General features: G+C 34.4%; 3 protein-coding genes and 1 pseudogene across 9 annotated transcripts; 2 read left to right on the forward strand and 2 right to left on the reverse strand.

Annotated features, from left to right (window-relative positions):
* Window positions 1–976: 976 nt before the first annotated feature.
* Window positions 977–3,761, forward strand: LOC111303646 (scarecrow-like protein 30 pseudogene; annotated as a pseudogene). 2 transcript variants are annotated; one of them, XR_016326974.1, is made up of 2 exons: window positions 1,078–1,239; window positions 1,507–3,761. The product of XR_016326974.1 is annotated as a scarecrow-like protein 30 pseudogene, transcript variant X2 (transcript). The 2 variants fall into 2 exon arrangements; XR_016326973.1 differs by having other exon boundaries at window positions 977–3,761.
* Window positions 3,762–4,299: 538 nt separating this feature from the next.
* LOC111303648 (uncharacterized) lies at window positions 4,300–6,556 on the reverse strand. The gene is made up of 5 exons (XM_022900055.2): window positions 6,362–6,556; window positions 5,946–6,034; window positions 5,438–5,519; window positions 5,270–5,334; window positions 4,300–4,943 (listed from the first exon to the last, which is right to left on the reverse strand). Exons 1-5 carry the CDS (start codon window positions 6,401–6,403, stop codon window positions 4,709–4,711), a joined length of 513 nt encoding a protein of 170 aa, XP_022755790.2. The 5' UTR covers window positions 6,404–6,556; the 3' UTR covers window positions 4,300–4,708.
* Window positions 6,557–7,535: 979 nt separating this feature from the next.
* Window positions 7,536–10,534, forward strand: LOC111303649 (ubiquitin fusion degradation protein 1 B-like). 5 transcript variants are annotated; one of them, XM_022900061.2, is made up of 10 exons: window positions 7,536–7,675; window positions 8,009–8,062; window positions 8,416–8,478; window positions 8,717–8,741; window positions 8,875–8,907; window positions 9,082–9,122; window positions 9,222–9,352; window positions 9,446–9,669; window positions 9,781–10,025; window positions 10,161–10,534. In XM_022900061.2, exons 2-10 carry the CDS (start codon window positions 8,060–8,062, stop codon window positions 10,248–10,250), a joined length of 855 nt encoding a protein of 284 aa, XP_022755796.1. In that variant the 5' UTR covers window positions 7,536–7,675; window positions 8,009–8,059; the 3' UTR covers window positions 10,251–10,534. The 5 variants fall into 5 exon arrangements, with proteins under 5 accessions (XP_022755796.1, XP_022755791.1, XP_022755794.1 ...); XM_022900056.2 differs by having other exon boundaries at window positions 7,537–7,675; window positions 9,001–9,122; XM_022900059.2 differs by having other exon boundaries at window positions 7,663–7,760; window positions 9,001–9,122.
* A 187-nt stretch (window positions 10,535–10,721) lies between these two features.
* LOC111303650 (uncharacterized protein C24B11.05-like) lies at window positions 10,722–13,013 on the reverse strand. Its single transcript, XM_022900065.2, has 9 exons — window positions 12,755–13,013; window positions 12,327–12,394; window positions 12,162–12,227; window positions 11,964–12,061; window positions 11,817–11,854; window positions 11,651–11,738; window positions 11,277–11,567; window positions 11,107–11,172; window positions 10,722–10,992 (listed from the first exon to the last, which is right to left on the reverse strand). Exons 2-9 carry the CDS (start codon window positions 12,385–12,387, stop codon window positions 10,837–10,839), a joined length of 864 nt encoding a protein of 287 aa, XP_022755800.2. The 5' UTR covers window positions 12,388–12,394; window positions 12,755–13,013; the 3' UTR covers window positions 10,722–10,836.
* Window positions 13,014–13,045: the final 32 nt, after the last annotated feature.

Genomic DNA, 13,045 nt, shown 5'->3' on the forward strand with positions numbered 1-13,045 from the left:
GGAAAATATATATATATATATATATAAACGTAAATAAAATGAATCAGATCAATAATTGAGTGCGTGAAAAGCAAGAAAGGAAAATATATATATATATATATAAACATAAATAAAGTGAATCAGATCATTCATTAAATTTGGGTTTAGAATTGAGTTTTTCCCACTTTTTAAATTTTGATTCAAAACAAATTAATCAAAAATTGTTTAGTCTCTTTCATGGAATATTGTTGAAACTTGAAATGTAAAACAATTTTAGAATATTTAAGCATCAAACAAAATTAGTAAACAACTGGCTCTGACATAAGACGGTAAAAAGCAGCCTGGTTTCAAACAAAGAGAAAAGATAGGAAACCAAAAGTTGATGTGATAATTTAAAATATAATAAAATATTATAATATAAAAATATAAATATAATGTGAATTAAAATTTTAATAAAAATTATATATAAATTTATTAAAAATAAAAATTTTATATTTTATATTTTTAATGTTGATATAAGTCATAACATAATTTTTATGTAAATTATAACAAAAATATATAAATTATAAATATTTTATATAATATAAATAATAAACTTTTAAAGTTTAAAAACCATAACAATATTAGATATTTGAAAATTAATCAAATAATTTTTTGAGAAAAAATATCATGAGCCAATAATTACATTTAATTTAATATCACGGAAAGCGACTTAAATTTCATCAGATAATATTGATTGATGTTCCAAAAATTAAAAAAAAAAAAAAGACAATCTAATAAATTAGGTCATTGTCATAATGTCATGTAACAACACATCCCACCAATACCACACGTTTGTCACATGCTGAGAGTTTAAGCGTTGTTTCTTGCCTGAGGTCGGACGGTTGTTAAACTTAAACTCCCAACATTTGTCACGCGCTGGAAGCTTAAGCTTTGTCTCTTTCCTAAGATTGTAGGTTGCTAAACTTAAGCTTCTAACTCGTGACACGTTCGTGATTTAAAGACAATTTTGTAAAGTAGAATGTTCAAATCTCTTGCGCATCAAGCAATTTTTGTTAATAATCACTGTTTCCATAAAAGTCAACTTTTATCAATTTAATTCCCTGATTGCTCTGGGACACTCTCAAAACCGTGGGTATGAAGACTGTTCTATCATAACTGTATTTTCGGAGAGGGTTCACTCAGAAAGCTTAACAGCTCAACCTTTATAACCGGAGGAGCATCTTCAGATTTGTTTGTTAAAACTATGGAATTATCCAGGTTCTCTACTTAGCTCGTAGACTACCTTCTTTTCAGTTTTGGTTCTTTCAATTCTTTCCTTTATATCTCTTCAACCCAATGTTAGCCAATTAATTTCTTGATTTCCTATCTTGTAATATTTATTGTCTCTTCTATTTTTCCTAACGACTCTTTGCAATCAACCAGAGTGTGTCAGTTTTTAGTTTTTTTTTTTCTTTTCAATCCAGTTTCGTTAAATATTTTTTATCAGATTAGGTTTCTAACTTTCTATGGATACCCTTTTCCAAGATTTTCCTGCTTCCATGTATGGGTTCAAATCAGATAATGACTCAGTGCCAATGTATTCAAATCACAACCTTGTTAATGGGTTTAAAGAGAGCATTGAGCAAAATTTTCCAAGTCCGCCTTCGCTTCCTTCTAGTCCAGAGTCTCCTGTTGATTCTGATTCATCATCAGGCACGAGTTCAGTTGGACATCCTCTTGACAATGTTCCTTTTGCCAATGAAATGCTCAAGTACATAAATGAGATGCTAATGGAAGAAGACCTGGAGGAAAAAACATGCATGTTGCAGGATTGCTTAGCTCTCCAAGCTGCTGAAAAATCATTCTATGAAGTCCTTGGCCACGAGTATCCACTATCAGCCGATCCTATATCTCCATGTACGGGTCAAAATTGTTATAAACCAGATGATAATCTCAGCCAGAGCAGAAGTATTTGTAGCAGTATCAACTATACTACTGCTACCAACTCGGTTGAATGGAGTGGGATATATAGTCCAGGTGAATTCGAGTCCTCTTACATTCAAACTTCTCTTATTGATTCTCTTGAAAGAACCTCTTTAGTGCCGAATTTACAAAGAGAGACCACGGTAGAGCCTTTTAGGCACTTCAGAAGTGAGATTGGGGAAGCCAGTAAGCCCTCTCTCATTGGTGATAAAGTGAATTTGGCTCCAGAAAGCAACCTATCAACGCCTTCTGTTCCTAATGGAAGGTATCAATCACCATTAGGGTCAAGGGGAAGGAAAAATTATCAGCGTGAGGATGATGATCATTTGGAAGAAGGTAGGAGCAGCAAGCAATCTGCACTTTCTCTTGAAGATTCAGAGCAGTCAGAGATGTTCGACGATTTACTGCTTTGCAAGGGTGAAAATGAGGACTCTCCAAAATGTTCTCTTTATGGGAACTATCAGCAGAATGGACAGCTAAAAGGGCTAAAGAAAAAAGGCAAGAAGAGCGAAGTGGTGGATTTATGGAGTCTCCTTACTCAATGTGCACAAGCTGTAGTCATCAATGACCAAAGGACTGGCAATGAGCTGCTGAAACAGATAAGTCAGCACTCTTCTTCTTCTGGAGATGGAACCCAAAGATTGGCACATTACTTTGCTAATGCCCTTATGACGCGTTTGGCTGGCATGGGAGCACCATCGTATTCAGCTCTGCTAAGCAGCAGGACTTCGGCTGCTGATATCCTAAAAGCTTACGGAGTGTATGCTTTAGCTTGCCCCTTTAAGAAAATGTCAAATTTCTACGCAAATAAAAAGATAATGGAAGTGGCAAAAAAGGAAACCTCGATCCACATCGTTGATTTTGGCATTTGCTATGGGTTTCAATGGCCTTGCCTCATCCAGCGTCTCTCAGCAAGGGCTGGTGGACCTCCCAAGCTTCGTATTACCGGTATTGAGTTTCCACAACCAGGTTTCCGACCTGCAGAAAGGGTGGAAGAGACGGGGCGCCGCTTGAAAAGGTATTGTGAGAGATTCAATGTCCCTTTTGAGTACTACGTGATAGCAAAGAAATGGGAAACTATAGAACTTGAGGAAATAAAGATTAATGAAGATGAAGTTGTTGTTGTTAACTGCATGTATCGGCTAAAGAACCTACCAGATGACACAGTGGTGGGAACCAGTGCGAGGGACACTGTTCTGAAATTGATCAGAAGCATCAACCCTGAATTATTAATCCATGGGATCGCAAGCGGGACATATAATGCTCCCTTCTTTGTGACAAGGTTCCGGGAGGCACTTTTCCATTTCTCTGCACAGTTCGATATATTTGAAGCTAATGTTCCCAGGGAAGATCCACAAAGAAAGATGTTTGAGAAGGAGATACTTGGCAGAGACATTATGAATGTTGTTGCATGCGAGGGTACCGAGAGGGTTGAAAGGCCAGAAACGTACAAGCAATGGCAGGCTAGGACTTTGAGGGCCGGGTTCAAGCAAGTTCCATTGGATCAGGAGCTCATGAATAAAGTGACGAATTTTGTCCAATCTAGTTATCATAGGGATTTTCTTATAGATGTGGATGGCCGCTGGATGCTGCAGGGATGGAAGGGGAGAGTTATTTATGCCCTTTCATGTTGGAAACCTGTCAGGAATCAACTGTGATGAGGAGTAATAGCTCCGGCTGTAAATCGCAGATTAGTTTCTTTAGTAATTCCTTCCAAGGGCTATTGCATCATTCTGTAGACTCACCATCCTATCTGGTGTAGTCGTAAAATATGAATTCCTAGAAGTAAAGGTTGCATGTGTGTTAAAGCTTATTAACTCCAATTCGCTCTATTTAGAATGCTTTCTTTTGCGTTCACAAGCAAGTAGGTAACAAATCCTTTGGTTTTCTTTTTTTTTTCCCCCTTGTTTGGCGAGGAGGGAAGTGTCTTTCCAGGTATTGACTAGAAGGTCCCCAGAAGCGGTGTTTCAAATAAGCATACACGGTGACACGGGAAGGGCCCTGGAAATAAACTTTGAAATTTTGAGGAAACCATTTTATTTCTCACTGTAACCTGCCATGACATTAGCTTTACCATTTCGCAGATTACATGCTTCATTATTAGATGCAGGTTGATGGCCATCAGATGACAATCTTTTTGTGATCATTACTCATGAATCAGATATATACTCAGAATAGAAGCTAAGGCAAGGCTGCAACAATAGTATACTTCACAGAAAAGTTAGATGCTGTCCAAACTACAAGCTCAAGCTCCCCCACTAAGAGAAAGTGGGGGAGAGATGACATAAGAGGGTGGAGAGATGATATAAGAGGGTCACTGTTGCAGTTATTGAAATATCAGAAACAATTATCTGATGGAAACTAAACAACTTTCATATAGAATATGTGTTGGACTGAAGACAAATCCTACTAGCGCCACAACCAATTAAGTCACTGTTTAGTGTTTTGAAGAAATATACAGCTATTCACAAGAGAGCCAATTCAGCACAAGCAGACAAACAGCTAGAAACTCATTCAAGCTGTTCACCAACTTCAGGTTCTTGGCTTGATCACAAGTAAATCAACTTAAACTGCTTCCATCCACAAGAGTTAACATGCAGTTGTGGATGGGGTAGAAAAAGAGCAAATTAACTTCAATGAACAAATTTTAAAGTTAAGAAAGCTGAGCTTCAATAATATGACAACAGGGTTACATATTCAATTATAGGACTTGAAAAGAAATATTAATGGGCTCATAATGGTGAACACAATTTCCTAATTATGATCACCTACTAGACTTTGGTGGCCTGAGAACATTCCAGTCCAGTTTCTCACGCTTTGACTGCTTTTTGGAGGAGACTTTACTAGTGCTTGATGAAAGTTGAACTCCATGACCATCTTTAGGTGATTTATTTGGATACTGTGGGTCAGAATCTATGTTAGACTGTTTTCTCTTAAGGTCTCCATTATCTGTACTGACTTTTGAGCAGTCAGCTGCTTCAGATGCAGATCCATTTTCACTGCCAATTCAAGGACAAAAAAATCAGATAAAAAACATGCATCTTGTGCAAACATGTGCTCAATTTCAACTTACCCTACCATCTGAAGAAAAGCTACATGTAACTCATAGCAATTCCATCTCAACATGCCCATATTGCTTCCATTTCAGGCCCGTTAGTAATACTAAATGTTGGACTTTCATTTCAAGAGTTATAACTTTGATTAAAATCTTTCATTTCTTAAACAGTACTTTATAATTCCAACACAAACTGCATAATAATTTTGAAAAACTTTCAGAAAAGTAACACAACACCTGTTGAATTAAAAAAAAAAAAAAAAAACCCACCCAGACAAAGATCTTCCACCAGAGGCATCTGGCCGACACACATTTGATGCTTCTTCATTCAGTTTCTACAAAGACAAGGCTTTCATATGAGGGCAGAAGCCATGAGAAAATCACAGAAGGTGAATAGTCATTTGGGAAAAACTTAGGTCACTTGACCTTGATACTCACATCAATAGACGGATTGAAACTTTGAAATGACATCCGCCCAACAATTGCTCCTGGATGGGGATCCCCTTCCATAATGACCACACTGAACATATGCAAATACAAGATTGGAATTAAACAAATTGAAATTGGGCAAAGGTCAGAAGCAAATGAGCAGATCTCACAAAGTAGTTACATCCTAGAAATTTTATTTTTCATGAATCCCTCCTTTTTTTCCCCCTTAATTCTACACACAAATATATTTATCAAGGATTTATTCCAATGACCGGCATTGCAAGAATCTTCAACTCCGAGGAAACAACATATTGATATAAGTTCATGGACCAAATAAAGTATAACCTAGCTACATCTTTTTCCTCATATGTGCAATCATACAATTACATTGGATGTGGCATAACGTCAAAGGCTCATGGCATATCATAACAGAAACTTAACAAGCACTAAAGAAAGAAGAATGTTTAACAAATTTTACATATTTCAGATAATTCAAAAAAAGGTGAAATCTTTGTACCATTTTCTAGTAATAGTACTACCGCCTTCAGGTTTAACCTCTTCTTCTTTCTTAACTTTCTCCTCTCTCTGAGCTGCCCTTTGCATGAACTATTATTGCATTAAATACAATGGAAACTTAAGTTAAAGACTCAATTATTTTTTCAACTTGAAAAAAAAATAACAAAATAAATGAAACCCAGATGAATTAACACAAGGCCTAGCCCAAATTTCAAGTAGCCATATAAGGAACTCAAGAATCTATATAAGCAAAAAAAAGAAGCATTTTTATTACAAATTCAAAGGAAAATCAACAAAATAATAAATACCCACATAAATTAAACAAAAAACCAGCTAAAATCACAAGTTGGTAAAAAAATTCAAGCAAAAAAAAAAAACTACTATTAAGAAAGAATAAGTTTTGTTCTGTTGGTTTACCTTCAAGCCTCTCAAAGTACTGGAGAGCTCTCGCTTCGCCATTATAGCCGCCAAACTTTCCTCCAATGTCAAAAACACACTTGGAATTAAAGATAAGTGAATTACTATTTTGGTTATATTTATCCCTTTACTCTTTTTGTCAGAGGGAAACAGAGGAAGGGAAAACGAGGGTTCTGAGAAACTCAATTTTGTTTTGCTCTGTTTTCTAATTAAGGGCTGCCAATCGCTATTTCTTGGGCTGACTTGAATTGGAATTATCAGTCTACAGCCCATGTCGGCCTAATCTAAAGGGGCCAATTGAGGTCCACCAAGCTCTACCATTATTAATAATGGTAAAAATAAAATAAAATAAAATAATTGATTGAAATTGTAATATTTAATTAGATTTAATTTTTTTTATTTTATTGATATCAAATTTGAATATTAAATATATTTATTAATAAAAATAAAAAAAATAAATCAATCGAATTATATATTTTTATTAATTTATATATATTTTAAAATTTCATAAAACAAAAATAATTATTTTATGTAAAAATATATTTAAATATATTAAACATCTTATTAAAATAATATATAAAAAATAAAATAAATTTAAAAATCGATTAATCGAATTGAATAAGTAAAGTTTAATTCAGATCAAATTAATTTTAAGAAAATATCAATTTAAATTCGAATCAAATTTTAAAAATTTATAATATTATGCATTATTAAAAAGAACTTGAACTAAATTTGATCTAAATTATTATCACTTCTAATCTTTGTAATTGTATTTTTTTTGAATAAATAAAAAATTAAAAAATGTGTACAAAATCCAATCTATGGATTTTTACATAAAAAATATAAAAGAAAAATCTGATAAATTAGAATACAATTTTATGATGTTTACATTTGATAATTTTAAATATGATATAATAATATCATATAAAAATAATATAAAATATATCACAGTTACGTAATTTTAAATTTTAACGTAATAATATATACTTTTAAAGAAAACAAAAAGAATAAATGAAGATAAATTTATTTTTATATTTTGTTTAATTTAATACAAAGTAAACTCGAACTGCAACAAGATTAGCGGGTACGGTGATTTTGACCTCGGATAAAAATGGAAATAATTGAAGAACAATTTACACTTTCACAATGATAGAACATCAATTCTAGCTTTATTAGGACTTGAATCTCATAAACCCATAAAAAAGTTGAAATAAAAAATTAAAAAAAAAGGCCCATTAAAGAGCAAGTAGGGAGCCTTCGATATAACACAAAATTTGGCAATCCTCTTCTTCAGCCATCAGAACCAACGCAAAGGTTCCAAATTTCGATCAAAAACCCAAAACCCACTTTTGTTTTCACATTTATGTCGTCATCAGATTCACAAAGTTCTCTCTTTCAAGCTTTGTCTCTTGTCTTTCCACCTTTTAAAAAATTGGGTCCTTTTTTTTTGTTTTTTGTTTTATCTTTGTTCCTTTGTTCAAGAAGATGTTTTTGATGGGATTGTTGTTGCATGTTAAAGTCTTAAATCATTTTTATCAAATCGGTTGTTTTGGCTTTGGTTGATCAAGATGGGAACTGGGTTTTGTTTATTGCATCATTAATATCACTTATCTTTTTGATTTATTGACTCTTTTTCTTTTATGGCAGATTTTTTAGTAATCTTCAAGGAAGAAGTTATTGAGCTGGAACTTTTCGATCATGGTATGTTTAGTGATTTATAGTTTTTCGTTCTCGTTTTGTTTTTGTTTTAAGGTCATTTAATGTAATTGAGAAAGCCATTGGCAATTCGGTTTGAATGCTATTGATTGATCATAACAATGTGATCATTGATAATTGATCATAAGCTTTATGACAAGTTGTTTCTATGACTGATATTTACTATTTTACTAATTGATCACAACCTAATGTAGCAGTATTTCCCGGAATAGATCAAAAGCTTGAATGATCTTCTATTTAGCTTGACAAACTTACTGGCTGACTCTAGCTTAGCCTATGGTTTTTAAATAATTGTGACTTTCTCTCTTATTTGCTCATTTATTTTTGTTGATTGGCAGGAACGTGGCAATTCAACGTTTGAACAATGTTATCGATGTTACCCTGTCTCTTTCATTGATAAGGTTAGAGGCTTACACCTTCAATGCAGGACACAGAGAAAAAAGAATTTTGTTGGTTAAACTTTTATCACTGCACTCTGTAGATGATCCTATACACGCCTTTAGTGTCTTCTTAGGTTGATTGAGGTGTAGAATATTCCAATTTATTGGCTACTGTGTTCTATATTTGCAATTGAAGTGTTCTTGATTGTTCCATGAGTTTTCATTCCGCTTTGATTCTAATTTATTTTAATTTTTTCAGGCGCATCTAGAGAAGGGAGATAAAGGTATGTTGATCTTCTTCACCAATTTATATGATATTACGTTTCTGCCTCTTTCTCATCCTCACTCTAGTGTCATTTTCCAAATATAATTTTCAAGGCAATTGACTAATTATCAAGGTGGCTTGTTATTTTACAGTTATTATGCCTCCTTCGGCCCTTGATCGTCTTGGTAAGTAGATAACTTCCTTCTTTGTATCCCTGTTAATGCATGCAAATGCAAGCATTGTTTAATCCTAATATTAACGAGACGCTTACTCGCCAGCATCCTTGCATGTTGAGTACCCAATGTTATTCGAGTTGACTAATGCTTCAGCTGAACGAGTTTCTCATTGTGGGGTTTTAGAATTTGTTGCAGATGAAGGCCTGATATACTTACCATATTGGGTATGGTTTTAAATTGTCTTTATTCTTTTAATATCATGATTTAAAGATGGTGTTTTGTTGATTTTCTGCTGCTAGCTTATTCTGCGTTTTTGGTTTCAGATGATGGAGAACATGCTCCTTCAAGAGGGAGATATTGTGCAGGTTAAAAATGCTAGCTTAACAAAGGGAACTTATGTCAAACTGCAGCCGCACACTAAAGACTTCTTAGACATCTCCAACCCCAAAGCAATGTTAGTTATCTTCTTGGCAATGTCTTATGGATTAGCAAATGCTATTATCTGCTTTCATTTCTTAAATTCCTTTTCTTCTGTGTTTGGTTGCAGCTTGGAAACTACACTGAGGAGTTACTCTTGCTTAACCGTTGGTGACACTATCATGGTCCCTTATAACAATAAAAAGTACTATATTAATATAGTTGAAACAAAACCCTCCCCAGCAGTCAGTATCATTGAAACTGATTGTGAGGTGGACTTTGCCCCTCCTCTTGATTATAAAGAACCTGAAAAGCCAGCTCCCTCTCTACGGTCAAACAAGATGCCACCTGAAGGTTTTCCTCTCTTTTGTTCTTTTTGTTTTTTTCTAGAAGAAAGAAAAAATATTCATGACTAAATCTAAATATGATTCCTTTCATCAAATGACCACTGCACGAATGTTTCAGTTGAAGAAGAGCCACCAAGAAAAATTCCTAAGTTCAGCCCTTTCAGTGGTTCAGCAAGGCGCTTGGATGGCAAACCCTTGATGCAACCAGCTGCACTGCCTATCTCTCGCATGCTGAAACCACATAATTCAAATGTTGCTAATGAAACTGTTGCTTCCAAGACAGCGAGCTCTACTTCAAGTCAACAATCTGGAAAGCTTGTGTTTGGTTTGAATGGAAATCAGCCCCCAAAGGAAGCAACAAAAGTATGTTTTGCCATCCTAGTTCAATAATAGAAGTTACTCAAGTCATTGACATACATGTTTAGAATTCTTATTTTATTTCCCCAAGAAGTCAATTCATAATTAGTTTTTTGGGATTCTTATTGGCTTTTTTTGTAGGTTGCCATGAAGAACAGTCAAGACGCGCCTAAAGAGGAGAAACCAAAGTTTCAAGCCTTCACAGGGAAAAAGTATTCACTGAAAGGATGACCGCACTCAAACTTTTCTATGGTACATCCTTCTTTGATATTTCAAATAGCCCATTTTTGTTGATTGAAGACCCTTCCTTCAAAAGGTCCCAGAAACTTCTTTAGGGTTTTTTGCTGGTATATATTTAACTAATTATATTCAGATTGATTCAAAAATTATTATGCTCATAGGGCACTTGAATGGTTAAAATGTCGAGGGTACAAGAGATTTGCAAGACTATATAAACAAGATATTTAAGTTATTTTGTTACATATAAAGTTGAAAATCAGCAGTTTTTTAAGACATTTGTGGTCTGTGGATGTGTTTCTCTTATTTCTTTCTACCATCTCCCAGAATCAGATGCCTTTTGTTCCCTTGCTTAAACCAGTAGGGTGAGGGAAGATAAAGGTAATTTTTTTTGTTGACTGTTTTCAAGGTTGTCCCGAGACAGTTCAAAATGCTAGTAGTCAAAACAACGATATCCGATCAAGGTTGGGAAAGAGACCAATTTTATTAAATACAACAGTAAGATCTTATGTCTAGGATCCACTCTGTTACATGTTACAAATAGAGTGGTAACACCTATCAAACTTATATGGTCCAAGAGCTAAGCTCTAACTGTTGTCTCGACAGAAACCTTCCCAGAATACCGGATGTTCTCAGCCTTCTCATCTGCTTCCCAGAGCTCTGGCAATGCTTCCCTGATGTTGTGAATACTCTCCAATGCATGATCCACACCGTCGGTTCCATGAGAAGTTCCGACCTGTATAGAGAAACAAGGGAGTAAAACATTCTCAAACCAATTCAGGAAAGGCAAAACCAAACTGAAAAATCACCGGGCATCAAATTCTTTTTGTTATTATATACAGTAGCTTACCCACACGGTGGGAAGGCCCATATTTTTACTAGTCTGTAGATTGCGGATGCTGTCATCAAAGAACAACTGCAAAGCAAGACATCATAACATAGATAGGAGTTATTCAAATCACTCCAAAAGATTTTAGACTTAATGGATGGTCTGAAAAGTAAAAGGATTGATTAATTTACCGTTTTCTGGGGGTTGATGTTGGCAATCTCAAAAACTTGTTCAAATGCTTTTTCAAATGGTTTGCAGACAACTGGAGTACTTGGAAGTTCAAGCTCAGAATCAGGGCAAGCACTGTAGTTACTCATGTCAAAAATTACGGTGTTTGAAATGAATTTTGCACCATCAGCGGAAGAGTTGCCATTGTTTTTGGGATTCAGAGTCTCAAAGCATATAATCCCTTCAAAGCAGTCCTCCAATCCCAACCTGTTAAGCACCCTGGCAGCATGATTCTTATCTGCGTTCGTGAAAATCTGTACACAAGACCAGAATATAGTCATAAGAGAGCCTCTAAATGATCACAAATGGCAATCCATAATTAGAACTAGGATCTTACAACTTTCCGAACGGGCAGGCTAAGCAAGAGATTCCTCAAAACAGGGTCAGGTTTTAGCATTGTATAGGGCAATCTCCCATGAACAAAACTGTAAGGAAAAAGTTAGAACCATATACCATACATAAAATCATCAATAGATAAACATGACTAGGAGAAACATCAGTACCCATGAAAATCATCATAATCAAAGTCATAGCCAATAGCCTGGAGGAAAAAAAAAAAAATCTGTCATCTTTCTATAATCTAAACATTCTCAAAAGAGTTTTGATATTCAAACAAATGATATGATATGATATGATATGATAGCGTTTACCTTTAAACCAGCCATTGTCGTTCCATAATACTTGTACAATGAAGCACATAACTCAGGAACATTTTCCTCCTCTATTCCAAGCTTCTTAATCATATATTCTAGAAAAGGGTATCCAGAAAAGATTACGAATTTCAAGAGGAAGCTAAGGATTTGTCAAAATAATGAGAACCTTCAAGGAAACAATAATAATAATAATACCTTGAATGTTCTTGGTAACTTCCCTTGACAAACCAGAACTCAGAGGATAAAGAGTGTCATCTAAATCTGAAAGTAGTTCACACCAAAAAAATGGTTAGCTTAAAAAAGTTTGCATTTTAACATACTAAGATTTGTATGCTAAAAAAAAAAGGATAAGAAATTTACCAAATAAGAGACATTCGTATTTTGGACCTATGGTCTGATTGATCTGATCTTCATATTCCATTTTTAATCTTCAAAAAAAGTAATGCCAAGAAAACTATCAAATTCTTCTATCAATTCAGGAATAACCCAAAACAAGAGATTCAAGAAAGCTTAAAAAAAATGTTTCATTTTCAGGGGAAAAACCAAACATTTTTATCACCAAAAAAGTTTTTGCATTGACGAAAAAGACCCCTAATTCGGACAAAGATTTCACTGTTGTCTTAAATATCCAGAGCGACAGAACACATTGAAACATCCAACGTAAACATTAACCCAAAAAAAAAAAACCCCTTAATCGACATGAAACAACAAATGTAGTGTCAATTATCAAACAAACTCAAAAAAAAAAAAAAAATGAAGAACAAAACATGTAAAGAATCGAACATTACCAGATCCGAAGTAACTAACACTGCAACAACAACAAAACCTTTAAAAATTTTAATTAAAGCCCAACAAAAATTAAGAAAAAAAGGAGAGAAAGAGAGCAGAAAGGAAGGAAACAATGGCGTTTAACAAGAAATTAGGAGAGGAGAGAGGAAGTAGGAAAGTCGTTTGAAGCGATTGGAGAAAGAAAAGGAGAAGACAGAAGACAAGTCACATTCTTGAAGGAAATGAAAAGGTTGGTAGCCCACGTGTTCCAAGCAAAACTTGGCGACTTTAATGTGTCCTACTAGGTTGAA

Source organism: Durio zibethinus, chromosome 13 (assembly GCF_047325235.1).
Source record: "Durio zibethinus cultivar Kanyao isolate XHJ-2024 chromosome 13, ASM4732523v1, whole genome shotgun sequence".
Taxonomy (NCBI): domain Eukaryota; kingdom Viridiplantae; phylum Streptophyta; class Magnoliopsida; order Malvales; family Malvaceae; genus Durio; species Durio zibethinus.

What these genes read in the sequence shown, in the direction of transcription:
- LOC111303648 (XM_022900055.2), bottom strand. Translation starts at nt 6,403, where the DNA reads ATGGCGAAGCGAGAGCTCTCCAGTACTTTGAGAGGCTTGAAG. An exon ending in GTACTTTGAGAGGCTTGAAG is followed by an intron (nt 6,035 to 6,361) that starts GTAAACCAACAG and finishes ATGCAATAATAG; the next exon opens with TTCATGCAAAGGGCAGCTCA. An exon ending in GTTTCAATCCGTCTATTGAT is followed by an intron (nt 5,335 to 5,437) that starts GTGAGTATCAAG and finishes TTGTCTTTGTAG; the next exon opens with AAACTGAATGAAGAAGCATC.
- LOC111303649 (XM_022900056.2), top strand. An exon ending in TGATATACTTACCATATTGG is followed by an intron (nt 9,123 to 9,221) that starts GTATGGTTTTAA and finishes TTTTGGTTTCAG; the next exon opens with ATGATGGAGAACATGCTCCT. An exon ending in ATCTCCAACCCCAAAGCAAT is followed by an intron (nt 9,353 to 9,445) that starts GTTAGTTATCTT and finishes GTTTGGTTGCAG; the next exon opens with CTTGGAAACTACACTGAGGA.
- LOC111303650 (XM_022900065.2), bottom strand. Translation starts at nt 12,387, where the DNA reads ATGGAATATGAAGATCAGATCAATCAGACCATAGGTCCAAAATACGAA. An exon ending in ATACGAATGTCTCTTATTTG is followed by an intron (nt 12,228 to 12,326) that starts GTAAATTTCTTA and finishes AACTACTTTCAG; the next exon opens with ATTTAGATGACACTCTTTAT. An exon ending in CGACAATGGCTGGTTTAAAG is followed by an intron (nt 11,855 to 11,963) that starts GTAAACGCTATC and finishes TTTTTCCTCCAG; the next exon opens with GCTATTGGCTATGACTTTGA.